The sequence below is a fragment of the Aythya marila genome, assembly GCF_965140915.1.
Source record: "Aythya marila genome assembly, chromosome: 1".
Taxonomy (NCBI): domain Eukaryota; kingdom Metazoa; phylum Chordata; class Aves; order Anseriformes; family Anatidae; genus Aythya; species Aythya marila.
This window is the reverse complement of record NC_139042.1, coordinates 63,322,570-63,350,171: the sequence shown is the minus strand read 5'-3', so window position 1 is coordinate 63,350,171 and position 27,602 is coordinate 63,322,570. Positions and strand designations below refer to the sequence as shown.

General features: G+C 43.3%; 1 protein-coding gene across 3 annotated transcripts in view; it reads left to right on the top strand.

Moving 5' to 3' along the window:
- RASA3 (RAS p21 protein activator 3) overlaps positions 1-27,602 on the top strand; it is a 140,362-nt gene that overhangs the window by 65,753 nt on the left and 47,007 nt on the right. For all 3 annotated transcript variants that reach the window (XM_082755124.1, XM_082755125.1, XM_082755123.1), the window contains 2 exons: positions 7,499-7,602; positions 18,781-18,875. In XM_082755124.1, the coding sequence (XP_082611250.1) occupies positions 7,499-7,602; positions 18,781-18,875 (199 nt within the window). The remainder of the gene's footprint in view (positions 1-7,498; positions 7,603-18,780; positions 18,876-27,602) is intronic.

Here is a 27,602-nt window from a genome sequence, read left to right as displayed (position 1 = left end):
CTGTGTGGCTGGCGTACAAGGCCACGCTGTCCGTGCCCGTCTTCTGCTCCCGTCCCTTCATAGCTGACATGGGGTTGGCTGGCTCTGGTCACAGGCCGCCAAAGTAAGCTTTCAGTGTTTGCCTTTTTACTCATACTGGTAACTCCCTGTCTTTTCTTTAGCTCAGAAGTTGATTTTCATGTAGTCTATGAAAAGCTGAATCTTTTGTGTGAATGGCTGAATCGAAAGGTGTTGTGTGTGCAGCTCTAGCAATGCTGAAACAGCATCTTCTCATTCAGATTTATTTGTCCTGGGGAAAACCTACCTTTACCAGCATGTCTGCATAAAATGAGTTTGTTTTTATCTGCATGAGAAGACTTGTAGTTAAAGTCACATTGAGACACTGTCTTCTGTACTTAGGGATTCAATGAATACATGCATTTTTTCTTCTCCCCTCCCCCCCTTGTCATTAAGCTTCTGTTAAGCACTGCAGAAATGTATGTTTCTCCAGGCAGCCCTTCACCTGACGTAAAGTTTAAATACGTTTCCTAAATGTGAGGAAGAACACAGGTCCTTCTCCTTCCCAGAAGGACTTGGATGAATGACCAGTTCTGGCTCCCGTGTGAGTGTGATTTCTGTGGCAGAGCCTTCAGCCTTTGACTCATGATCTCCTGCGTTTTACACTGAGACAGTGTAAGGAGTTACCTCCCTGAGCTCTGTCCTAATCTTCTGCAACAAGTTTTTTGTTTTATCAGGCTGTGGCAGAGGCATGGGAAGGCAGCTGAGAGCAGTAACCTCTTAAATCAACAAAACATAAATCATGCAGAGCTTTAAGAGCTGAACCCGCACATCCTGTTGCCCAGTCCAGTGCCCTTACCAGCGCTCTTGAGAGACTTTCTCTGAGCCTGGTGCCCTTTATCTAAGTTTGTATCTGAAAAACTGAGAGCAGCCAGCACGGTGAACCTTAACTTCTCTGTTCAGCAGTCAGGTGGGACTCATAAATTACAATCAGGAACTTAAGTCGTTCCTGCCATCTAGCCTCTCTTGGCTCCAGCTGAGCTGGTGGTGGCACTGGTGCCTTGAGGGCTGCTCTGAGGATTACTTGGTAGCATCTGACCGAAAGAAATCGGGGTTATGACATGGGCTGGTCTTCCTAAGAAATCGCAGAGCAACGTGAAAGCCCTCTTTATGCTCAGAGTCATCCGACTTCCCTGGGGATCTTTGGACAAGCACGATCAGCACGTGGGTCGGTCAGAGCAAGCTCTCCAGGTTCCCAGGAAGAGAAGCTCAAACCCTTCAAGCAGCACTGTTTTCATAAACTGCTTGGCACGGGCTTTTAGGAAATTCTGAGAAGGTCACATGCAAGTCAGAAGATACGAGGGAGAGGGCAGTTAGAGCTGGGATTTAATGCAGTTTTCTGCTTTGCATGGCCTATATTTATATTGCTATCATAAATAAAGGCACTGAATAATTCTGCCTGTTAATCTCCTTTGCTGAAACATCTATTTACCTTTCTCAAAGAGCAGCCCCAGACTTGAGGCTCCGCCATCCAGGGCTTGTTCTAACTGCAGGTCGTCCCCGAGGATAAATTTTCTTGGCCTGCTGGCATTAGGACTGACTTTGCCTTGGCTGTTTGCATCAGATGTTTCCATTCACTTAAAGGGCAGTGTCAGCTGCAACAGGAAATCAAGGCAGCTTCTCAAATCATAGGTGAAGAATGGAAGGAATGTGACATCTCTAAATTTGTTTCAAGGATATGAATAAAGGCAAACACCGTCGCACGTTGAGAATCAAATGGCAGACGCTGTGTGCTTTAGAGAGATGAGCCAAGCATCTTGGGTCTGTCATTATTTAGTTCTCGGCTATTGCACCGAGGAATTTTTCACGTGCTAAACATAGTGATCAAAGCCTGAATGAAACAGAAAATGAAGCCAGAAGCACTTTCTCCACCCGCAGTCTTTTTTTTCCCCTCCCTATAGTCTCCAGTGAAGGAAAGTGAGGTTGTAAGTGTGCGGTGAAAAGTGCTGTAAGTTCATAGCCAAGGCTGTTCTCTTCAACAGGAGGATGTTGTGTCTTTGTCTCGGTTTCAGATCTGGTAACAAAGTCAATCACTAACTCTCAAAGCTTTCTCTAAGTGATTCTGCTGCCATATTTAATGTTTTTTTAATTCCAGGCCTGCTCGGACGCTGTGTTTTCCTATCTTTGGAGTCCGCGGCTGCATAGCTAGACTTCTCTCATGTTCTGATAACATCTTGGCTGCGGGCCAGTTCTCAAATTTTAAGCACATAGCTGCTTCCCTTAGTTGGAGCGTGGCCGAGATTAGCCGTCGTGTCTGAGTTAGCTCCGTTAGCGTTTCCATCTCCTGAAGTTGCCAGCTCACCTCCTTGACACAACAGCTTTCCCCAGCCCAGAGGTGTTGCACTGGGTGCTGCAGCACGTCTTCTGCTGTCTGCATGTTCTTTAGCTTCTCTCCCACGCTCCTGGCTTGCTCCTCAGTGTGCTCCCAGCCTCTGGGCTCTGCCATCATCTGTGCTCAGTTGTATCTGACCATGGCTTCAATTCCTAGTGTCAGTGGATTTCAGTTCTGAAGCATCCCAAGGCTTTGAGGAAAAGGGTATGGATGCAACTTCAGCCCGGTCGGGGATATTATTTAAGGCAAGGACTGCACGGCTGTGTAGGGAAGGAAGGCAGCTGGGAAGAGCGCCAGGAAGGGAAGCAAGACTTAATGGACAGAGGAGAATGAAGTGAGCCTTGAGACCCAAGGCAGGGTTTATGAATGAGAGCGTTTATTCACACGGAAAGCCACCCATGTGAGTAACAATTGTTGGTGTTGTAGGCTGCTCCAAGTGATTTAAAAAAATAAAGATAAAATAATGCAGCTGTAATGTGACTTCTGTTGTTTGTGTGTGTCGTCTTACAGAATATTTTGGGAGGTGACTAGGGGCCAGGCGGCTGCTGCTTAAAGTTATCATAATCCCTGTAAGCCTCGTTGAGCCAAACCAGCAACTGTCAAGTGAGGATGATAACTATAGCTAGTGTGTTTGTGCCTCTGCTCTGATGTTAGGGCAGACAAAATGCGTACTGCTTTACTTCTTTCTCTGTGTAACAGGGGCGGTTGTGGCTATAGCACGGTCCATCTCTGCACAAGGACACGAGGAGCAATTTGCTTGGGCTCAGCAGATGTCTGGAAGACGGCAGCCTGCACTCTCACAATGGCCATGGGGGATATGTTTGGATTTAGGTGGTGCCTCCTGTGCCGTACACTTCCTGCTGCAAGTAGCCTGCCAAATCTGTGCGGCAAATACACAACTTCTTAAAAATACCTCGTGCTGTAAGGAAGCTACGGTGACATCTGCCAACTTTGGCTCTTCAAGAGCCTGTCTTACTTGCCTGCCTTCTCGTAGCTCCCTGTCTAGTGGGGGACTGAAATGTATTCAGATTTTATCTGGCTTGCTCTGTCTGCTCTGAATAAACCTTCTCTTCTCCTTCCCCCCCCCCCACCCCTTTACATAGGCCGCAAAGCATAGCGTAGGTTGTATTAGCCAAGCAGCAGAAAAACCTTAGTAGGAGAAACAAGCAAGCGTACTCCTTTGTACAGACTGATTTTGCTTCCAGCTCACACTGAGATGTGAACTCTGGTCTTCAGTTCACGCAACAGAATGAATCCAGTATTTCCAAACCATTTAAAACAGTCAGAGGATGTGGAGTTGTCTGTGGCATGTTAATAGTCCTTACTTACAGGCACAAAAGCAGTTTAGAGGAAAAAAAAAATTGATAGACAAAGAATTTTGGTTTGAGGGTTTCATTATTATTCATCATGCAACCCTTTCACTTCATTCACTGAAGTACCAGTGCCAAACAAAAACAAAACTACTTCAGTGAATCCTCTGATACTGAGAAACAAGCACGAGGTTTTGCAGCCCAGCCTAAAACTAAAGAAATGCTTCTACTTTGAGATGTACTTTGTGAAGCTAACCTCCCAGTTAATGCTATTTGCAGTGATTTTGATAGATATGTGAGGAGTTAAAGTTGCAGCTTTGCCTCTGGAGGTTAGTAAAACAGCTAAAACTGAACAAAATTAGAGTTATATATATATATATATATATATTTTTTTTTTCCAGAAAAAAGTCCACATTCACTGTGTTTGAAACTAGATTTCTCTTCTGCATTTGCTTTCGTTCCACTTGTTTTACACAGTAATTTCTCTTCTCCTTCCCTGTCTCCTCCTTTAAAATATCCATTGCCAAAATATACATCGGGGGACATTCAGAAATAGATACCTTAGAATGGGGGGGCTTGAAGCTGGATTATTTTATGAGGGAAACAGCACTCGGAGGGAACTTTCTGTTTTAGGTTTCCTGGTATTCCTGCTCCCTGGAGCATTCAGAACAAGTAAGTGCTTGGTGAGCGGGGAACATGCTTGAAGGTCCGAATCCATTTGGCTATTCTTGATGTTTTCCTTTTCTTTTTTATTTATTTTTTCTCCCCCAACAAAGCTTTGCATCTCTTCTGTCACAGCAGGTATGGAAGCTCCTAGGGAAGGTGCCCTGAGGAGGGATCAGGTCGTGTAGATGTCTGTGGAAGGTGCTGTATGAAAGATGTACACTGTTTTAGAGTCAGCGCTCTTCACTGAAGCAGCTCGGTTTGAAAACGCTTCTATATTCAGCTTGGAAGAAGGCTGATTTGCCCTTACAGTGTGTGTCAGCTGTTTAGAAGAACCTGAAATAATGGCAGCGCTGGTGTTGGCCACGACCTGCTGGTGTGCGGCCTACTGATGCGCAACCTGCGCTGGAGGGCTGAGGGAGGGCCCCCTCAGTGTTCCTCCTCCTCCTTGAGTGAATAAAGTTTCTCCAGCTTATCTCAAGACTTGGAAGCTGAACCTGAACTCATTCGGTTCAGAAAGATCCTTGGGTTTCCAGCAGGGCTAGCTGTAGTGTTTTGGAGGATCCTGTCAGAGGATGGAGGGCCGTGTGGGCAGCGCTTTCATTAATTGCCACACCAAAATAAAAGCACATGCTGGAGCTGTTGGGGCAGAGGGGACAGGGAGGGAGGCATTGAGCTGTTCTTTCGGAAGAAAACATTCAGGAGCCCTGGGGCTTGTGCTTACAATAAGTTGGCTTGGGAAATAAATCATGGGGTTTGAGTGCTGCGACCTCTTGCTCGTCAGGTCTGCATGGGGGACAAGGCCAGTACTGTGCTGAAGAGATACATGGCAGATGAGCACGCATTTAACTGGAAGCTCGAAGTGTTCGTGTGGTGACTTTTGATTCCTTCAGAAAGAAGATTGTGTTTCTGCAGAGCTCCACAAGGCTGGAGAGGATCAGATGTTATCTCCATGTTTCCTTACATTTTAACTTCTCTGGGGAGTTAGCCAGCGGAGAGCGAGTGCGCTTGGGTTGGAGATCTGCTTGCTTTCATTACAACCACGGAAGCCTTAAGGTTGGAAGAGACCTCCAAGATGTGGTCTTTCCATGGCTAAGGCAGACTTGATTACATCTCTTTTGTTAATTAGTCTCTTTTGGATAGCATGCATTGGACCAGACACTTCCTGTTGTCCAGTCTGCCTTTCCAGATGTCACGGGTGTTTTGCTGGGGTGTGGTTTTAAATATCTTTGCCCCTTGGCCAGCACTTGTGACAATGATTAGCAGGGGACTTGCCAAAGGGCCCAGCTGATGGCTCTTTCCTGCTCCTTCCCCCAGGATCAGTTGAGTTGAATTAAAGTAAGCTTTATAGCACATACGTGTGTGTGTTTCCAGCATACTGAAGCTTCACTAATATGCTTGATAGAGAAATGTGTATATATAATCCACAGTTCATTAAGTATCATCTCATTCAAAGGTCATTAGTGAGTAAATTCATCCGTCGTGTTCTTCCAGCAGAAGGGGCAATGTTATGGCTGAGCAGACTATTAGGGCTCGGAACAATGCAAGCGTTTTGCATGTATGGTGCCCTAAATATATGGGCAGTGTTGAAGCATTTGTGTAGCCCCACTGCACTACAGATTTTTAAAATTTTATTTTTATTCCAAATAAAATCTCTCGGAGGAGAATATGAACCTAACACAGAGCGCTAGGTTGGTAGCTGGGATGAATATAACATGTTCCTCCATGTGGCTGGGGGAGGAGAGGCTCCACCATAATGTTCCGACTGTGTCTTGAGTGATGTCTCCGGACTTCATATGGCAAATACCTCTTCAAACACAGTTGTTAGCTGATTTGCGGTGCTGTGTGCTTTCAGATTTGTTATCTAGCTCGTGAGGTAACGAGGGAATTTGGGGAATTTTTCCTGTAGGCAGAAAGACAAGCAAAAGTGTACGGGTGATGTAAAATTCCTTCTGCTGTGGTATCCCAAAAGGCACCAAGGAAATGACCTCTGCTGACAAGAGGCTGAAAAATCAAAAGTTAATGCAAGGACACTTAAACTTCTGGCTATGTAATTTTCTAACACCAAAAGCCTTCAGTAATGACCTCCCATGGCTGTGCTCAGCCGAGACAATAAGGAGGTCTGTATTTAAAGGGGGAAGAAAAACCTGCTGGCTTTGAGCTTGTTAAAATGAGAGATTTATTTTTAAGTCTACCTCTGCCATGCTTGCTGCATTTGTCTGCATGACTCAAATGGCAGCCACCAATTTAGATCTCCTTAAGCATGAGTGACTTGGAATTAGAAATCTGCGGTGAAATGGTAGGCCTGTCGATGAATAAATAGTGTTGATGTATGCTTATAGTTCCCAGAAATAATTCCTTAACCATGTAATTGGACAGAGAGATACTGAAAGGGTTGCTATTAGGAGCCAGGGACTTTATTTTCTGGTTAAATTGGTAGGATCCAAAGAAAGCCCCCTAAATCTCTAAAGAGCTTTTCATGCTGCGATTTTTTTTTATTATTATCATTATTTTTGTTTATAAAACCTTGTCTTACTGTAAAAACAACCCATATTGATGGCATTCCAGGAAGCGAGAATAGAAACATCTATGCAGGGCTCCCAGGTCACAAGTGTCGTGTCAGCTCCAAGGCTTAGTTACTACCAGCTGGCTGCATTTGGCTTTGAATTTAATGCTTTGGAGGGGATGAGAAAAGAGGTTATGGCTGCAGGTATTAAAGTAAACAAAATCCTTTAAAAATATCCATGTATTACTTGATCCGTGCTATATTGTGCTCATCCTGGTCATCTGTGACCCCTGTTGTGATGGTACATGAAGCACTGTGTGGCAGCAGGGACCTCTGCCCATTTTCGAGGCACATTGTGTTAACAAATAATGGTGTCTCTGCCCTCTTTCTTTAGGGTCTTCTGTTTCTCCAAATAAAAATAAGTACCTGCTCCTGTTCTGTGGGCAGTTCAGATGGGAAGAGCAGGAGCTGTGCTTGAAGGAGCACCTGCATGGGAGGGAGTGAGCATCGCAGTCCAGAGAGATGTTCTGGGTGTGAAATGGTAGCACGCTGGTTCCTCCAGGATACCAACACTAATTTCTTTCTTTTTTTTTTTATGTGCGTGTTTATGTGTGTGTTTTTTTTACCCAGCCCCTTCTATGGAGAAGACTTTTACTGTGAAATTCCTCGGACCTTTCGCCATCTGTCATTTTATATTTTTGACAGAGATGTTTTTCGAAGGGATTCCATCATAGGTATGTGTTCATAAATTACTATTTTCCTTATGGCTTACTTCTCTTGGACTTGTAACTGTTGGATCATAAATAGTCATAAGAGTTTGGGTCTTGATATGACTGAAAGTGACACTGGTAAGTAATGCTCTGTATTTTCCTTTTTGTCAAATGACAAAAGTGCCTTCAGTATTACATACTGTAAAGAAGGCTGTCAGATAAATGCTCTTATGACAGCAAATACAGATTGCAGTTTAATTGAAATGGGCAATGAAAGCTCCATTAAACGTTGGCAACATCATTTGTTACTCTATATTTTTTAAATGCAAGGCCTTTAGTCTTGCTGTGTTCTAGGACTCACTGTATTCACCTGCACGAAATACTCTTAAATGATGACTACAGTAATCACATGCAGAGTAATACATACTGTTCATAGATAGAGCACAATGACAGACAAATTTTATAAACGATATTAGAGCAAGCTGTTGCTTACTCTGGGCAGGCCATTGCCAGATAGTATTTGCTTTGCATTTCACATGTGGCAAACTTCATAACACCCAGTTTATCTCTTTAGGGATAAAAGTCTTGTTAAAAATAAAACAGAACAAAACTTGGGAAGTTTAATAATTATCTTTGAGTGGAACAGTTTCCATTTTAAGTCACTTTAATGGTTTGGGGTTTTTCTACTGTTTTTGGTTTGGTTCAGTTTTTGTTTTGTTGTGGGATGGTTTTCTTTTTCAGTTTCTAATCTTAATTTTGAGGTTGTGTCTGATTCATTTTTTTTTTTTAAATTCCAGTATAAAGTGACTACAGCTATCATGTTTTGTCAGAACTTGTATGGAGGAAATTGTCTAATGTTGAGCGATAGTTTATGTAATACTGTAAAATGCATTATCTTAATGGGCATAAAGTGGTGATGCTGATCTCTTCGTATGTCCCTTTACATTACACTAGTATGTCATACAGTTGCTAATTTTTTTCCTTTCTTTAATTTCTGATTCATGTTTTGTATTTATTTTTTGTTTGATTTTTGTTACACATGAGCTAGGAAATTGTGTCCCTAAAGGAGCACATCTGTACAGAATCTAGCAATTTTTTTTATTTTTTATTTTTTAAATAAAAAGACCTACCTGGTCAAGGACCTGGTTTTTGAGAACCTGGTAAGAGCCTTAGCTTTGAATTCTTCTTTTTCTGGATTTTGCATTTAACATTGCAGCGAGAAATTGTGGTTATATTCACTGTCCTGTGTTGGGTTGTATGGCCTGATTCAAACAGTTTCCACCAACTTTACTGAGTTTTGAATTAACCTTCATTAAATGATTTTTTAAACTAGAAAATGCTCTGTTTTATTTAATTCTTTAGTCTGCTGTCAGGTATTCCATTCTTTTCTGATACATCAACTTACTTTAAGCTGATGTTTCCTCTTAGCTGTGTATCTTCATGTTGTATTTATTTAAAACAAGTAAATATGTATTTCCTTCAGTCACTGACAAATGGTAATTACCATGACTTTTAAGGACTTCCTTGTTTCCTGATCTATTTAGATTCTGCTGAATTTCCAAAGTAAAACTGACAGTTGAACCAAACTTCCCAGTTGGTAGGTTGAATTACTTAAGCATTAGATTACTTTTTGCTTTAAACTGGAAAATTAAGAATGCTTAGGAAGTTTCTTTCAACCTTGTAACTTTTTTTTTCTTGAGGCAGGGAGTTACACTTACTCTTTTAGCCTGTTAAGCCAATCTGGAATTACCTCAATGGGTTGGTGGATACTTGCAAAATTTGTGTTTCTTTCTGAGAAAAAGAGCACAAGATACACAGTGAAAGATCTTAAAGGCAGAACTACAGGTAAATACAGGGCAGTAACAGACAAAGCTGTGGGGCCAAAGCACTTTCCTTAGGAAGCAAGAATTTCATCTTCCAGGTATCATGAAGTAATTCAGCTTTAACATGCAAAACTCTGTGGCAGCAACTGAAACTGAGAAAATTCCTGAGAAAATGCTGCTGCACAGCCAGAATCCAATGTCCAGATACACATGTACTCTGCAGGAGAAGCGTTAGGTAAAGCATCAGGGTGAGATCCTTGACTAGTTTTCTGTAGCTGCGATGTCCTACAAACAGGCAGGCCGTGGACTGTGATTTTTCTTGCTAAGGGCTTTACCCTCTCCCTCAGAACAGGGATCTTTGAACACTTGACACGAGCCAGACCCATGAAATTGTCGGTAGAGAAGTGCAAATTGTTTCCTTTTCACCGTGTTCTCTAAGTTCCTGTTTTAATAATCAAGCCCTGACACTGGAGGGCAATTCTTCAGGAGCTGCCGGAGTAATCTCATCTTAAAGCTTCTGGGAGTAGTTCATGGAAGGAAAGACTTGCAGAAGATACAGAGGGGCCTTTGTTTGGATTCCTGAATGATTGATCAGGTGTTTTTTTTCCACTACCTCTTCAGGAAAAAGAGGTAGTGTTCTTGCAACGTGTGATTTATTTTTTTTTAAGATTCATAAATTTATTTTTGTATGCATTGCAGAATCCATATGTAGGCAGACTGATTTGTTACTCCACTGATGTAGCACTAAAAGGCAAAACTCCAGCGTTACCAATATACATCACAATTTTACAGTGCATGTAGCTGTTGTAGTCCGAGTCTTCCCCCTTTTTTCCCCTCTTCCCAAATTAAAGGTATATTTTGAAGAGCATTTCAAAGATGTGGAAGTGTTATCAATAGCCAACAGGCAATGGAGAGAAGGAAAAATTCTAGAATTACTGTCACCTTGTGATACTAATTCTGTAACTTTTGCTTGGAATTGGAAATGCTCTGGAAAGAGAGCAGTGTTCTGGAGTAACTGCAAGTGGTTATTTTCAGTAATTCATAATGAGCAGGAATCAGCAGCAGCAAAGCTAAGCAGTGGAGTTTTTGTGATGACACCAGCTCTTACACAGGAACAAAATGTGTAATGTTTAAAAGAAATAGCTGCTCTACATCTATTTTCAGCTTTGTCTTAAGAGACCTTTTCTCGAAGAGGCTTGAGAAAGGGAGGTTAGGAAGAGGTCCCTGCTGAAACAGTTTGGTTAGCGCAGTGCTAGAATGAGCTCGCTTCCACTGAACTGCTCAGTTCTCCAAATAGGGGCCCTTTGCTTGCATTATAGAGATTTCTTGTTATATTCTGTCATCATGAGACACTTCTGCTGAAAAAAAGGTGGTTACCCATGCTCATCCAGCAGTAAATTTTCTCAGAGAAGGGAACTGGGGGCCGTGCCTTCCTTCCAGGGAGAAGAATTTTAAGTTCAGATGTTACTGAGCTCGTGAATTTGCCTGTTTCCTGTGTGATATGCTCCATTTAAGACATCTGTTTGCATTGTTTGTTTGGTTTTGAGGGGGTTTCGAGAGAGAAGGAGAGAGAACACAGTGTGCATGTGTGATAAAATGGTGAGAATTTGACAAGGAGCTATTGTTTTTGAAGATGGCTGGCTAGCAAAGTTCCTTTTGAGTCACTATTTAGTATTGCCAACACTTTCTCTTGGTGTTGTAATATTGATTTCCAGGTTGACTGGAGCTCAGAGTAGGCACAATCTTTATTATTCAAATACGAAGTACAAGTTTGGGATGGTAAAAACATCCGAAACGCAACTCAAATGTGTGACAGATGAGAAGGCTCAAGCCACCAAAAACGGAAAGAGTGGGGGCGAGACAATGAAAAACAAGAACCCCCTGAAGCCTCTGACAGAAACTTCCGAGGAGAGCCAAACAAATTCAGAAACTGGAACCTGCGTAGCAGATATGGTTTTGGAACAGGCTGTAGCGTTGTGGCGTACAGGATGGGAGGGTTGTTCAGATAAAGATATCTTTTAGTTTGCATGTTTGCTTGTTACATTTGCACTTTCCTAATGACGATTTGCTAAGTCATGTGGGATTTTTGTTCGCTAACCATACAGCTCCGGAACAACCGTGTCTTGGAAGAGCCTTGGGTGCCAGCTGAGATGCAAACTTAATGAAGAAATGCACATCTCGGTGGATCTGAAATATAATTAATCTTTTTTTTAGGTAAAACGTGATGTATACAGTCACTGTGGAGATAAATCAGTCTTAAGTTGGGCATTGATAATGCGTGCCTTGACTGCTACTGCCTGGAGTTTAATATAGTGATTTATATAGTATGTGGGGATGCTCTGAGTAGGAAATGCCCTACTGAAAGTAATGGCAAATTAAATTCACATGTTCTTTCTACTTCCAAATTATCAAGTAGGAATCGTAGGCCAGTTTAATTGGACATGTGTCTCTATAATAAATAGCATAGCTATTGCCATCAAGTCGTTACAAGGAAAAAAATGTTGAGGAGATGGCATTAACTTGAAAAACTGGCAATTGGTGTCTTCACCAGCGACGGGAAGACAAGATATCACTGTGTGGAAGCAGCAGAAGGAGTATTAGGACAGAAATGCTGCTAAATAAAGCATATGTAAAAATGTGTTCTGTAGCAGTTATGGTTTAATATTTAGTTTGGGGCTTCTTAGAAGTGTTAAGTGAGACTCAAATGTGGCAAGCTGTTGCAATGCACTGGGACAGAAGGCTTTTCCTACCCTTTAAGAACTGAGCTAGATTTTCTGAAGAAAACCATCTCCCCGCTATGCCTGCAGCTGGTATTCTCCTAGGTGTGTAGTCAACACTTCAGAGGCGCGAGACCGTGACCTTGAATACGTAGCTCAGTTAAAAACAGGAAATGTGCCACACCAAGTTGCTTAATGCTGCACTGAAAGCATAGTTAATATCATCTGGCCTTCAGCTGACAGGGATACAATTATTTATCCTCAACCTAAATCCCAAATCACGTGCCCATCACACTTCCTAAGTGTGGGTCACTCCTGGCAGAGGGGTTTGTAGTCCCGGTGGGGGGGAAATGGCACTGAAAAAGACATGGGTGCCACATGCGCAAGCTCCTCAATGAAGGGGCAGACAGCCAGGAGCAAACTATTAAGTCATTTTGTTAATTACATTTCCTATAACTCACTGCTCTAAGTCATCTTTATAGGGGTTATTAGGTGTGCTGTACAACGAATTGAAGCTCTTGAGGCCACTGTGTCCTGTCAGCTTATAACTGTTTTCCTGCTTAATGCTAGATGAGCTGAAGCAAATAAGGCAATGGAACAAATTTGCCTGCAGAGGTAATTAAACTTAGCTGCTCTGGACTAAATTAGATGAAACCAAATCGTAGCTCACAGACATTCTTACAGAATGAAAACTCCATGGAATTGAAAATTGTTTGAGGTGATTGTGCCTTTGTTAACGAGTGCTACCAAGGCTGAGGAAGTGTATTCGTGGAGTTGCACTCGTTTAATACCCAAGGCCCAAACAAACCATCTATTGTGATTAGGTAATTGTTGCCAGATATAGCTGAAACATCACCATTTGATTATTTTACTGGGCTTAAAGGAAAATGGAAAGAGTTTTCCCTGCTAAACTATGCTTCTTGCTAGGTAAGTAGAGGAAAGATCTTCAAATACAACACAAAACAGAGATCAATGTTGTAATAAAAACTGGTGTTCCTCTATTTCTTCCACCCCTAACTATGGCTTAGGCAGAAGTCAAAACATAGATTACTGTTTCCGTGCTGTACTGTTGGATGGCATGGGAAAGATATCAACTCAGTATGGTATAAAAATAGCTACTAATGAAATAAAGGAAACAGATGACCGTGTCCCACAATGACAAGTCTTGAGGAGCTATAAACTAGAGTTATATAGAGAAGATTCTCTACGGTTCGGTTGCATAGAGAGCCTAAAATAAATGCTTTCTGCACAGAACAATTTGTTAGGCTGCACTCACAATATGTTTTAACATAATGGATGATGACAAAAGCAGGAAAACAAAGTCAAGCTTTCAAAAAATACATATTTTTCCTTTTTCCTGCTACAAGTACGCATATTATAAACAAAATTACTGGGCATAATGTGCTAGAACCTTGACTGTTCTTTTCCACAGCCTCCATCCTTATCAAATGACAGTGTTAATAGTGCCTGTATTTGGGATATAATCAGATTTATCCTCCCATTACAAGCTCGCTTCTGGCTGCTCTAGTTTGAGCTGGGCTTGCTGTGTTTTCTTCAGCACTTGACTCATCTCCAGACCAGAAGCTATTAAGCAGTCTCCGTTGGGTTTATGTCTTGCTTGAACTAAGAGCAGACTGGGCCCGTGGAGATAATGCAATAGCAGTGGCTGCTGCTTGCAGTACCTGGAAGGCTCTGCTGATGGAGGAAATGGTTGGCCAGTGCAGGCAGCGTGCTCAGGGATTTGAGTGCCTGCTCTAAGGCAGACAACAGTGACTGCTGTCCCACTGGGATGAGCCATGGGTTAGCTATCCCTCCTTTCTCAAATGTAGGTACATCTAAAGGGCCAGATGGCAGCTGGCAGAGAGCTGGTAGAGGAGAAATTGCGATATAAGCCAGGAGAGATCTTTACGCTTGTGGCCAGCAAAACCAACGTTGATAGTCCATGGTTAGAAGCTATGTTTTAATCTCAAGCCTACTTTTCTTTGCCTTACTCTTCAAGATAAATCCCAAGGAGGAGGAAATGGGTGGTGGAAGTGATGTATTCTTCTATTTGCACTAGTTATTCAAAAACCAGATGAAACTGGGGTTATATGAGTAGAGTACACCTCAGTCCTCTACGTAGGATGCACCGCTGCTGTGTTGGAAGCATTCTGCCATTGTCACCACTAATTCTTACCAATGGCAGCAGATGGTCTGGTAGTGCTTGTGCTTCGTGGGACACTGCACCCTAGACAGCAAGGAGCCATTCTGCTGCTCCTGAGCCTCTGAGACCTTCTCATGCCCCTAATTTTCATCACTACCTTTCTGATCCTCAACTAGGCAGTCATTTTTTTTTCAGTCTCTTTCCGTGTTGTGGGAGGGCTAAGCAGATTTGTGCTGTTTTTTAAATGAATTGTGCTTTTTTAAAATGCTATTGCATTTTACTGCTTCAGCTCACTTGGCAGCAGTACACAAAGTTTCCTGGTTTTCAACGTTTAAGTGTCCCAAGATAAATTAAAGAGAAGATTCTGGAGCTCCTGAAGTGCTGCCTTTACAGGGTTCTGCGAAATAAATGTCAGGTGGTTTTTCAAGTAGAGCCTTGTGTCCTTTTAAAATGACAAGCTCCAGTCGTACTGCTGTCTGACTTCTTTTTCTGCAAAGGAATGTATCTTTTATTAGTCTAGGAGCTGACATAAATTTTCAGATCCCTCAGCAGTGAAGCAATCACTCTACAAACCAGCAAACGAGTATTAAAAGGTGAGGTATAATCCCCAAGCTGGTGCCTAGTCCTTTCTTCACCAGCAGGAAACCCAGGGAGGACATAGCTGTGACTGGATGGAGAGTGCCAGAGGCAAGTTATAACTCCATGCTAGTCTTTGTGTGGAAATGTTAAGCTCTGAATTAAGCTCGTATGTGCCCAAGGACATGCTACTGGCCTGCATTGGCTCACCTGGGAGGAGCATTTGAAAGTCCATCGAGGGAAGGGACATGCCCAAAGGGTGCAGCGTTCTCCCAACACCTTCTCAAGTGGTGAGGCCAGAAATCAGCACCAGCCTCTGCTGCATATTTCTGCCTCCGTGCCCAAATTCCTGACCCCCTGCCATCCCCTGCCTGCCCACTGTGTCAACGTGGCTGAGCGGGGAAGCTGTCAGACAGGTCAGCTGAAAGGATCGGTGTGTTAAAAATGAAAACAACACCCACGCATGACCCCAGAAACTTAACTTCCTCCTCCCTCCTCCTCCTTAAAAAAAAATGTTTATTTACATTTTTTGGTGTTCTTAAAGTTGGCACCGTTTCCTCAACAGTTTTGGGACACAGGGACAGAGGTGTGCGGGTGGGGAAGGCAGGAGGCTCTGCACCCTTGGGATCATAAAGGGCCCTTTTGTAGTAACTTCGTTCACCCGTGCCCTGGCCCTGTGCTTGGCAGAGCAGCTTGCTGGTGGTTTGGTTTCTTCCCAAGGAGATAAGGGGTTGGGTTTGGCAGTCACGTATGTTTTGAACATAGGGTTTAGGATTTAAATATGCCACTGCAGGTCTGTTCAGTGTGGATTTGGGGGATATAGGGAAAACGCTGCCATGTGGGTGACAGAAGTGTGGAAGTGAGTGTGAATTGCCTCACACTGCCCCAGCCTGAGGTCCTGACGAGTGTCAGACCTGGAAAATGGATTAATTCAGGCGAGAAGAATGCTTTTACCTAACCTTTGCTGGTATTACTGCTGAGCAGTATTTGCAAAGGAGCACTGTGCTATGGGGTCGAGCCCAGGAGCCACTGAGAGGAAGAGTCCTCGAGCTGAGAGGCGGTAAACCTTGCCGACCTCTGGCGTCAGGTTTATCTTCAAGGAGAGCTGTGGGCCTTCACCGGGTGCTATCGGTTCAAATGGCAGGTGCCGACAGCTTGTGCTTCTTGGCCCAGAGTTAACCTAATTCTTTGCGAAGTCTTGAAGTTGTCTGAGGCCGAGTGGCTGTGGTGACGAGGGCAGGGCCCGGTGGCTCTCAGTGATACCGGAGCCTGGTGTGGCTTAGCGTATGCAGGCCGAGAGCTACAAATCCTGCAGGCCGCTGCCTTATGTAGACAATTTGTTTCACAGGACAGATAAAACAGTCTGCCCTACCAGTAATACACTCTTAAACGCGTTTAGACTAGCCAAAGTGCCGGCCATTTCTTTGCTCTACCCCCGCCAACGCACACACGCGCGCACTTTATCCCACTGGCTTCTCCTTCTCTGCGGATGGCTTGGTCTACAGTGAAAAAAAAAACCCTGGATCCCAGCCAGCCCAGTCAATAAGTTTCACTCGTTAATAAGAATTGCTTGTGTGCAGAGCAAACAGTGCTGTTCAAACAGTTTCCTCATCAAAACAGCTGTGCCACCGGGTTAACCCTCTTGCTGCCTACTGATCGTACAGTCAGACCTGGCTAAGATGGTTTTGCAGCCTGGGTTTACAGGGTGATGGGATCTCCTGCTGAAAAGAGGGGACACTGGTAACAGCTTTTCGGCCATGTAAAGGTGCTGAAATTGTCCTGTGGCTTTCCACAAGGAATGTTCCTGTGAGAGAGGTGGCTGAATAAAAGGGATAGAAAGATACGGGCGGCACAGCCTGCGGTGTGCGTTACCTTGCGGTCGGGTTTCTGGGAGAGACTTTCACAGCAAGCAGTGAAAGTAGACAGTTTCAGATAAGGGCCACAGCAATTAGTGGAAGGTCATGCATTTCAGCGTAGCCCTCTGACAAAATGTTTTAGAGAAACTACAACAGGAAAAAGCCGAGAAACTGCCCACATAGTGCTGTGGTTGGAGAATAAAAGCAATAGCTGTGAAAATACCCAGCCATCAGCACAGAGGTTCTCAGCAGAATAACTTCACATCTTCTGTTCAGCACAGCTCAAATGTCTTATTACGGTTTATTTACCCTTTCTGCCATATTAGGTTGTAGGTTTGTGTAATTTAATTACTCTTTTTCTAAGAAGTTTCAGTCGCTAGCTCTGCACATCCAGTGAAGAGCCTGGCAGTGAATCCGCTCTGTATTAATCTCTAGTTCAATGCCTGCAAGGAGATGGATCTGGTAATCTCCAAAGGACAAGAAGGGGGAGGAGAGCAGCAAGGGCAGAGGGAGCAAGACTTGGCAGCGGTGGCTCGGAAGCTCTGCAGAAGCCAGAGCAGAAACCCTGGCAGATGCTGCAGGGGGAAGGATGTGGAAGGATGGCAGAGCCGTTCAGAAACCAGGCCTGCAGGTCTGGGAAGTGTCACTGGAAGGAACCTGAGGGTGAGAGGAGAATGCAATGCAGCAGGAGCTGCCACAGAGAGCCTGGGAGCAGCCCGGCAGGCAGGAGGGCTGGGGGAGCCCTCCAAGCACAGCTAAAGGCAAAGGCCAGAATTTCAGGGGACGGAGTTGTGTAATGCTAAACTTACAGCTGGGACCTCAAGAAAGTCTCCATTTCAGAAAGGAAACTGCTTTGTGTTTGTGATTTTCATAGTTCATCTTGTGGATAACGTAAACGTGTTCTAGTAACGTTTGTTGAGGTGATGTGTGATGACCCCTGGCCAGACTGCATGGAGCTGGGGAGCAACTCCCTCGAGCGTCCCTCGAGCGGAGAGGTCTGCTACCAAACCACGCTGCCAGAAAGTGGCTTTCTTGAGCCTCATGAACATCTCTGGCTGTCCTGGATCCTTTCACTTTGAACACACTGCTTTCCTCGGTGCCTGGGGAGCCACCCAGCCCAAGGCTGCTTTCGGAGGAGCACGTGATCCTCAGGCATGCCGTGCTCTGCTTTGTATATACAAAGAAAAAAGCTTGGAAAAAGTTTCGTTAGCCCTCGGAGAGTGCTTTACATAATGCCTGAGAGGCTGGCAAGATGAAAGTTTCAGCTTTACATACAAGTTAGCCCCTAGCTTGCATATACATCAGTTCATGGCATGAAACAGGCTGCTTTTGCTATAGCTACCAAAAAAGTTAATTGGGTAGAAGTAAGGGGGTTTGAAAAAGGTCAGGGGGAAAAGCTCTGCTGTATTTTTGGTCTAAATAGAGGTGGTATGTGAGTGGTATCACTCGGATGGTTCTGGGCTGTGGGATACGAGCTCTGCGAGGCTTTGAGTGAGCACAGTTGGTGGATCTCCTACCACCTAGAGTGGCAAAGTGACCAGACCTCAAAATGCAGGTCTGGGAATCAGCTGTGACTTGACATCTCCACTTGCTGCATCTCTTCTCCAAAGATACAGTGAAGAGCCTCATCCTGACATGTTATTATTTACAATAACCCCATGCTTGCGATCTTTTGGGATTGTTACAGGCATCTGCCTCAAACATCTGAAACAAACAGTTTTCAAACTTTTCCCACCACAAGTTTAACTGTAATGTTATATCAAAAAAAGCAACAGTGGTATTTTTACTATAAGCATACTTGGAAACTCATCCATGCAGTGCTCTGTGCTTCCGTCCGTTAAGTGAGTATGATGTTAGGAATTTCAGAGGCTTTCACAATATGAAGTGGAAAAAACTGTTCATCAGAAAGAATTATGTATTGTGTTTAAAAAATGAGTATGCCCTGAAGAAGTCTTTCCGTTATCTGAAGCCTTTCTTGAATAGGATAGTCCTTTAATCATTGTTTTAAAACCTGTTTTTGATTGAAACACATTTTGGGGGAACTACAGCATGTCTTAAACTGTGCTTCTGGTTTGTTTTATTTCCAGGAAAGGTAGCAATACAGAAAGAAGATCTGCAGAAGTATCATAACAGAGACACCTGGTTTCAACTCCAGCACGTTGATGCTGATTCAGAAGTACAGGTGAGATTGCCTTGGCAAAGGAGCATTTGTAACAGTGCCATGGTGGCTTAGTGGGTTCCATGGCTCGAGGTGTGTCGTGTCCCTGCAGAAGGGAAGTACTGCTCATAAGTGTGGTTTAGGTTTCACTGGTATTTGCAGTTTCTGAGGGTATTTGTGTGTAGGGTGAATTACGAGTGTGCTTAAGTCAACAAGGGCTGGGATTCTGCCTGCAGAAATAATTAAAAGTATGTGAACTACCAGAGCCACTGATACAAAGAGGGGTGTGGTTGTCTGCTAGGTATCAAATAGCTTCAAAACTATAAATAACTGTTGATTGCACAGGGAGCTGAACCACCTTGAAAATCATATCTGTGCAGTACTGTCTTAAATAATTGTGTAGGCAGGTCGTCACAGGAATGGCAACAAGTACATCTCAGACAAAAAAATGCAACAGAACAACAAAAAAACTTGCCAGATTTCTAGGCCCTGCTCCAAACCCTGGGAATGCTAATGATAGTATCACTTCAGCTCAGTGTAGGGTTTGGTACTTTGCAGGTTTTGGTACACAGTGTCACTCCTCTTTTTTTTTCTACTTAGCCTCTTTTGAAGCAGGTTCTAATTTCTATTACAGTGTCAGGTCTTGTGAAAACAGTCATTATATAACAAAACAAGAAATTAAAATGACGTAGCTGGGTATCAAGTGAATACAAATCAGATACTTAACTGTGTTTTTTTTTCTATTAAAAAAAAACAAAGCACACAAAAACCCGCAACACTTTTGAAACACAGTGTTTGCTTAGGAGCCTGGATATTGTCTGACCTGTACAATAAACCCAATAAATGCACAGGGAAATGCTGCTTAGGAAGCTGCGGTAGGGTTAGAAATAATGTGCTGGCTTTAGCAAGCAAGTCTGGCCATACTAGGTCAGAAAAGGAGACACGCATTGCACATCCATTCCAGTATGTAGTGTGGTTATAACGTAGTGAAGCATTTGTGAAAATATATTCAAGGGTATTTTTTTCATTTATTTGGAGTGAGAAATAACATACTGTTGTTCATGTGATGCAGAGAAGGCCTCCTGGCAGCCTGTTCGGTCTGTAGCATTCTCTTGTAAAATATTGATCCTCTTTAATGCCACATTTTGATGCCAATGGTGATGGGAAGGCTTTTAATAGCCTTTTAACATTGAAGTCTGTTCTGTTTACCCTTGTCTCCCTTTCTTCTTACCCCAAAGCCTCTGATGACAGTGACTTTAAAACAGTAGATGTAGTGTTTATTTCCTGCAGGATATGAAAACTTTCCCTTTGTAATTTATCAGTTGAAGAAGGTCAATATTTGGATAAGCCTCTGCATAGTTTATTTTGGTATAATATTTACACAGAGTGAGCTTGTGGAAGCTTTTTAGACCCAGGGTACTTTCTAGGACAGCATTGGTAATTCAGGCTGCGAACTGAAAGGTTTGCAAACAGTTCTACCTTTTCGGAGAGAAGACGAGCACGATGTTTGCTCGAAGAGCATGCTCTCTGTTTGTAATTGCACAGTTCATCACTTCCACAATTTGTATCTTTACAAGAGCACAACGCTAAAAGCTGCTTCTGGGCTACATGATAAACATTTATTACAACTAGTATAAATACGAATAGCCCTCTGATTTTATCCACTTACTTAAATGTTCCACGGTCTTTATGTTAAGTGGTCTGTACAAGGGCTTTATGTTTTCCATACTAGCGGGAGCAGAGTGGTAAATATTTTGTGGGAATTCTTGTACATGGGAAGATAGAGGAATGAAAGTGTATTTCTGTTTGTGTCTTTTATGCTTGCGTTATTTCAGTTGTATTTTTTTTTTCTAAACATTTACTTTTTCATTCGGAAGAGCAGAAGGAATATTTGCAGTAAGTATGGGTCGTTACTCAGTTTTTCTCCAAATTTAAGGAAATCATTTGAGATGTTTTAAGAGGTTAACATTTGCAATGAATCATGCAAATACTAACAAGCAAAAAACAATATTCTTGTCCCAACTATCAGTCTCTCATTCTAGTAATTATCCTAATTGGCCACATATCTAGTGGATTAAGCCATGTGCCAGGGATTGCCTGCATCTTACTTCTGTCTTTGTTAGTCAGTGGCCTTAATGCTGTTTTCCGTGTCATAAATACCGTTTTCCATGTCATAGAGCACTTTGTGGCTATTTAGTTATGCATCACAGCACTGCACTGAGGCAAGCTACTGTCCCTACTGTCAATTCAATACTTTGAACAGAATGAGGAGTAAGTATCAAAAAGAATGTGACTTGGTTTGAGGTCAGAGTGGGTAATTAATAAATAAATGAACAACCCAAAACAAGCAAACAAAGAACAGACAAACCAGATTGGCTTCTGATTCCTTCTAATCATTAGGCCGTGATATGAAAGAAACTGGGTGACAGTGTTAGGCCCAGAGAGAGCTGTTCTTTACCATGTGCAAAGCCTGAAAATGTCTAGGTTTTAAGCAAGACCAACCAGCACAGTCGGAAATTGCAAACCAGCTTACAATCAGTGGATTATGGAAATATTAATGAAATATTAATGATCTTGGGTGCCTTGGTTCCCAGATGCCCAGTTCTGGGATACATTTGGCCTTATTTTTGAGAACAGAAGGATTGACTTGAACTTATGGAAAACAGCATTTCTGATGGAAGAGCTGGTGTTTTTAGCTGTTCTAGTTCAATGTGTATAATTAAAATTTCCTTATTGACATGGTTTGGACCTAACTTAGGGAGTTCAGAAATGGTACAAGTTTTTCAAATGGAAATACTGTTTTCTTTTTTCATATAAAGAGAGGGACTAGTATATGAAGTGAAGATTACTCTCTTTTTTTTTTTTTTTTGCAAATGCAGAACAGTAAAAATCAGTGTTAATAGAAGTTGAGTGCATTTATTTATATTTCTGTGCTATTTTCTCCAGTTTTATTTGGAAGCTGCAACTAATCATTCCGATGCTGTAATCAAAATTATGTGGTAATGTTGGACACAGTTACCAAGATGCTTAGCTTGAGGCTTTGCATTGTCCTATGGTTTTCCAACCCTGCTAATTCTTACTGACTTATAAAGATGTTTGGTGTTGTCAGGAGTGCAAGAGGCTTTTATTCTCTTGGTAAATCAGTGCCCCCACAGCTCACTGGCTGTTTTTGCTCTGGGTAGTTTTATAAAACTGTGTTGCATCTTCTGCTGTAGTGCTGTCAGGGCATATTCCACATGCAGTTCAGGTATAACCTGGGTGATCAGACTGTTTTACTCCAAGTGGCTTAAGTTCAAGCTGCTCTGTGGAGCATGAGCTATGAACGTTCAGCAAAATTACATCTGTTTGGCATACGAATGGGAAATTTTATGATTTCTGAACGTTTACTTTTTAAATCTACTAAAACGTGTTCAATGCTGTCTGGAAGATTTATTACACAGCGTGCGGAATGAAACTCGGCAGGAGCTGTTAAATGCATAATTCAGGGCTCACTTTTCCACGCTGGAAAACTTGTTCTGAAAGCATGAAGCTGTGACCAGGTGGGTTTGTGTGGATTTAGCTAAAGGAGTTTGAAGTTCCCATCTTGTGCTGGAGCCTGCCGGCTCCTCAGTGGGATGCTGCCATGCCCCGAGTTAAATACTCAGTCTCTGACAGCACAAATGCTCAAGCATTTCTGTGGAAAGTGAAGCCATTGAACCATTAATGAAAATGTTCACGGCCTATCTCAATGCAAAAGTTAAACCAGCCAGGCAGATTAAGAAGGGCAGAGGGATTTGCAGCAGAAGACAGAACTTGCTCAGCTGTTTAAGCTCAGTAGGAGCGTGATCTTGCACGCTTTCCATGGGAGGTGTGTCTTTTCCACGAGTCATTTATCGTTCAGGATTTGCTGTTTTCTCATTCTCCTGCTTTTCAAGAACTGGAAGCAAAACTTGCCATGCTGCTGTGCGTACATCTCTCTTCAATGATTGCCTTCCCTTCACACGCAGGACTTTATTTGACAGTAACTGTTTCAGATGTTTGCCTGGGGCAGTAGATGACAGGTGCTCCCTATGTCCGTATGTTCTCAGTTAAGCCCAAGTGCACAGCCAACCTTCAGAAGGCCTTTTCTGGTTTTGAGCAGGTTTGTTTGTTGATTTTTTTTTTCCACAGCAGCTTCAGCCCTCCACAGTTAAGTCTGTTTGGTGGAACTCGAGCTTTGCAAGCCAAATACCTTTTGTGTACATGTAATCAGTGAATGGTTAAAGATCCAGAGACATTCTGATTAATATCAAAACGCACAAGCATATTCCAAACCATGCAGTCCGTGTATGCCAAACGGGGGGAGAAATAAAAGGAGAGCCAGTTACATTCTGACGTGTCTTCCTCTGCAGGCTCTTGCTTTCAAATGTTCCTGTTTTCAAGTGTCCTTCGAGTTGCTTCCTCCACAGCAATGCCAAATGTAAAATGGTCATGTTCTCCTGCAACTGAACTCTCAGGATTAACTTTGGGAGCATTCAACCTGAGTTCTCGGTATGAACCATGAGAGCTTTTCCAAAGCTAGTCTTGGGTAAAATTCGTTGTTGGGAAAGCGGAGCAAAAAAAAGCCCTGACATAAAAGCTTGAAAATTGTTCATTTCCCCTTCCTCCTTGTAAGAGCTTTGATATGTCTGAAACATGCCTATTTAGCTATCATTTTTCTTAAAAAAAAAAACAAAAACAAAACCATACTTATATGTAAAGGGCAGATAACCAACACTGAGGAAGCAGATTGTCTCAATTTTAACCTTCTGTACTCAAATTCAGTGTGAAAAAATTACGGGTGTTAAGAAATACTTTCTTCAGGCACCAGAATCCCTTCCTCCTTCTTCTGCCCCGTTAGCATTTTGCTTACCCAGCCTGTGATTATTGCTGAAGCGTGCCTGTTCCTGGGCGTGAGGCGATACATCCCTGCTTGGACCTTACAGCGTTAGAGGAAAACATTGCTGGCAGGTATGTTCAGAGAGTGCCCCTACACTCAAGCCTTTTGTCGTGCTGGCAGTCGCTGCTGGCTCTGAAATGCTTTGTGTTTTAGCTAGAAGGATGGATTCGAGGCGTCCTGTGCTGCTCAGAAAAACTCTGCTCCTTTGTCAGCGCCTCCCCGCAGAGAGCAAGATCTGTCTTCCTCGTGTCAGGCTTCGTGAATGAAGCCCTGCCCTTGCCAGGGTGGGAGGTTTGCCACGGCTTCAGCAGAGCCAGGATTTCACTGCAAGCTTTTGACTCAGCTCTCCTGCGTTCAGTCCCGTTCGACGGTTAGAGAAGTTTATCCCAGATGCCCAGAGGAAGCTGGAAACGCGTTGCTCTGCTGTTTTCTTTTGCCCTCCCTTCATAATATTGTGGAAGTTGCCATGGTCTTCCCCATATCTGTCTGCTTCCTGTTCTATAAAAAGCATTGATTTAGCTACGTGCAGAGCAAACTGTACTGAACGGGAACGGCTCTGATGTTCACTGTTATTTTCTGAAAATGAACTAGTTTGAAAATAAACCAGGTTGAACAAATCGTCTTCAGGAGCAACCCCACAGGGCGATACCCCTCCAGTGACTGATAGAAATACCTGCTCTCTTAAACAGCTACGAGCACTGCGTGCCCACTGTCCAGCGCTGGCGTTAGCTGTGTTCCTGTAGGTATTTAGGTGCTTCTAACACGAAGAGGAGTCACTGACACATTTTGTGTAACCCACTGCAAGCACGGCTCTATGCAAATTTGAAAAAGAAGAAGCAGCTTCCAGGTTCGGTATCGGCTTTCCACTGCACACAGGAAATAAATGGGTGTTACCCTCTCTTTTTTTTTTATGAACAGTGGCTTTTAGGTTTCCCTCTTTCAGTTGTTTTGAAATGATATGAAATCTCTGTTTTGATAGAGTGAGAAGATTCTCAAGGCTGCGTGCCCGCTGATAAAATTATTTCGGAGAACTGACGCGTGTGGCAACACTGGCGAGCGTTTCATAATAATGTTTGTGAGAATCAAAAAGGCTGCTTATTGACCAGATCCTGCTTTGTGGCAAGACTTCCTCCTCCCCACATGAATATCAGAGTATTTAGTGTTCATGGGGGTGAGACAGTCTATCCCAGTTTGGTTTGTTGCTTTAAAAAGCTAGCCTGAAATAATAGAGTGAAAAGCAGTAAAAGTAAAGAGCACCTAGTGCTGAATACTAAATTCACATCATTTCAGAGTTCTTTCTGCATTTACTGGAGCTTGGGATAAACCCCAGGGGTTCCTGGTGTTTGTTAGTGCTTTTTTTTAGGAACTTTTTCCCTAAAACATTGGATCACATCTGCTTTGAGTTAGATCAGGTGTCCGAAGTGGCATTCAGTCACTGGGCTAGGTGATGTGTGTTAAGTTGCAGCCCAAAACGTGCACATCACCCACCAAGAAGTGTCTCCTAGGGGTGTCTTCCTTGGGGAATGCTGCCTCTAAAGCCCAACACTTGTTAAAAATGCTCCCAGTGGCTCATGCCAGCACGGCAGAGCTCTGTGAAAGCAGTAACCTCGGGATAATCCGCTATCGTGTGTTTTCTTTCCTACTTCCACATACAGTGTTTAAATGAAACCACAAATTTGCAACTGCTGGAAACGTGAGACAAGTAAGCAGTGCGTGCATGCTTGCTGTACAGCTGCCTTCTGCTGTTTCAGTCTGCAGTAGCTTATAGCTTCCAAGGAAAATGAAATTGTGTAGGCAAACTTTTCCTGTACCTATCAAAACACAACTTTGATTCTGCCATTTTTTTTTTCTTTTCATTTGCAAGCTTGCAATTAGCCTCCCTTTTATTTTTGAGACAATTTTTTATTTTTGAGTTCTTCCTGATACCTGTTAGTGTTACGAGGATCTTAACAAGACTGGAACTTAATCCTTTTTTTTTCTATTTATTTTAGTAAAGGCAATATTTAACAAGCAGTTATTTTTTTTCTTAGGAAGGCCTTTTAAAAGTTTTGTTTGTTACCGATTTCCTTTTGAATACTCGCTCCTTGCCTACGTGAAATTGAATCAGCTGATGACTTCCTTGATCAAGAACGGAAAAGTAGAACCTGTCTGGTCCCGTGGTGGTGTTTTGGAGGTGATTAGGAAGGACACCCGACCTCTGAACCCACCCATCCGTATCGCTCCCTGTGTAGGAGAAGGGAAGTGCTGTTCAGCAGTTGAGCTGGCGCTCCTTTGGCAGCTTGTTCCTTGAAAAAATCCTACTCTTCCTGATGTGAGGGGTATGCTAACGAACACCCCTGCTTCTAGGAATATGCTGATTTATTTTTATGTAAATGCTTCAGCCATTAATGCATCCTACTTCGAAACTGTCAAACATCCAGCTGCTTCTCCGAGTTCGCTTGCTGTGTTAAAGGGGAAAGAAGAACTTTGTGGTTAGGACACAGGCCTGGGACTCATCCCAGATTCAGTCCCTGGCTCCACAGCAGGGATCTCTCTGAACTGAACCAAGCCACGGTGTTTTCAGCGGCAAAATAGGGGCACTGTGCTTGTTATCCTGCCCCGTTACCTGGTATTTCCTACTTGTAAATGCTGTCATCAACAGCTAGAGGCTCTAGGTGATATCAGTCGTTCTGTTAATAATTAAATATTGTTGTTGTGTAGTTGGTTAGTCTGGAGAAGAGGAGGCTGAGGGGAGACCTCATTGATCTCTGCAGCTACCTGAGAGGAAGGTGTGGGGAGCTGGGGTCGGCCTCTTCTCACAGGTAACCAGTGATAGGACCAGAGGGAATGGCCTCAAGTTGCACCAGGGGAGGTTCAGGTTGGCAATGAGGAGCCATTTCTGCTCAGAAGGAGCAGTCAGGCACTGGGACGGGTTGCCCAGGGAGGTGGTGGAGTCACCGTCCCTGGGGGTGTGCAAGGAGAGGTTGGGCCTGGTGCTTGGGGACATGGCTTGGTGGGTGATACTGATGGTAGGGGGATGATTGGACCAGGTGATCTTGGAGGGCTTTTCCAACCCTAGTGGTTATGTATGAATGTCTTTGGTGTTGTAAGTACATTGTTAAATTGTTAAATTTTGTTAAATTGTAAGTAAATATTTTAGCAGCTTCTTGCTTCTTTGGTGCATTTAGTCTAGTACAGATGATCAGTTGACCTTCTGTTGGTTAGCTGAGGTCCTGATTTTATAATGCTGATCTATTGCACAGCTTTCTCTCTTCTCTTTGAGAAGTGCATTATCCAGTGTATCGTACACCAGCGAATGACACGGTGAAGGAATGCTCTCGGACACAGGGTCTGATTTTTGGGTGGTCCTGTGTGGAGCCAGGAGCTGGGCTCAGTGGTCGTGTGGGTCCCTTCCAACTCAGGGGATTGCCTGATTCCAAGGAGGAAATTTATTCAGATGGATCCTAATGGTATAGATGACTTGGGAAAAAACATTCAGTTTACGTATGAATTACATTTGCTGTGAATTAAACCTGCAAGTATGCTGCTGCAGCCTTATTTTCATGTATTTGTGTAACTGAATCTTTAACTGGAAGTGGGGAGGTTTTCTGGGAATAGTCGTCGGGGCTGCCAGGCCCGGTGATCCCGTGACCTTTGTTTTGCTGTCTGAAGCTTTGAGGCACTTTTCGAGCAGCTGGCCGTTCGCGAAATCTTCAGAAGAGAAAAATGAGAGCTCCAAGAAGAGCTGGCTTCCAGCCCAAAGGCGGCTGAGCTATATTTTGTTCTTAATGTCGCTGGGAAAATGTGCGAGGGACTGCTGGCTTGAGAGCGTTTTTGGAGCATAATTTCTACAGTAGGGAGCTTTCATCTTAATT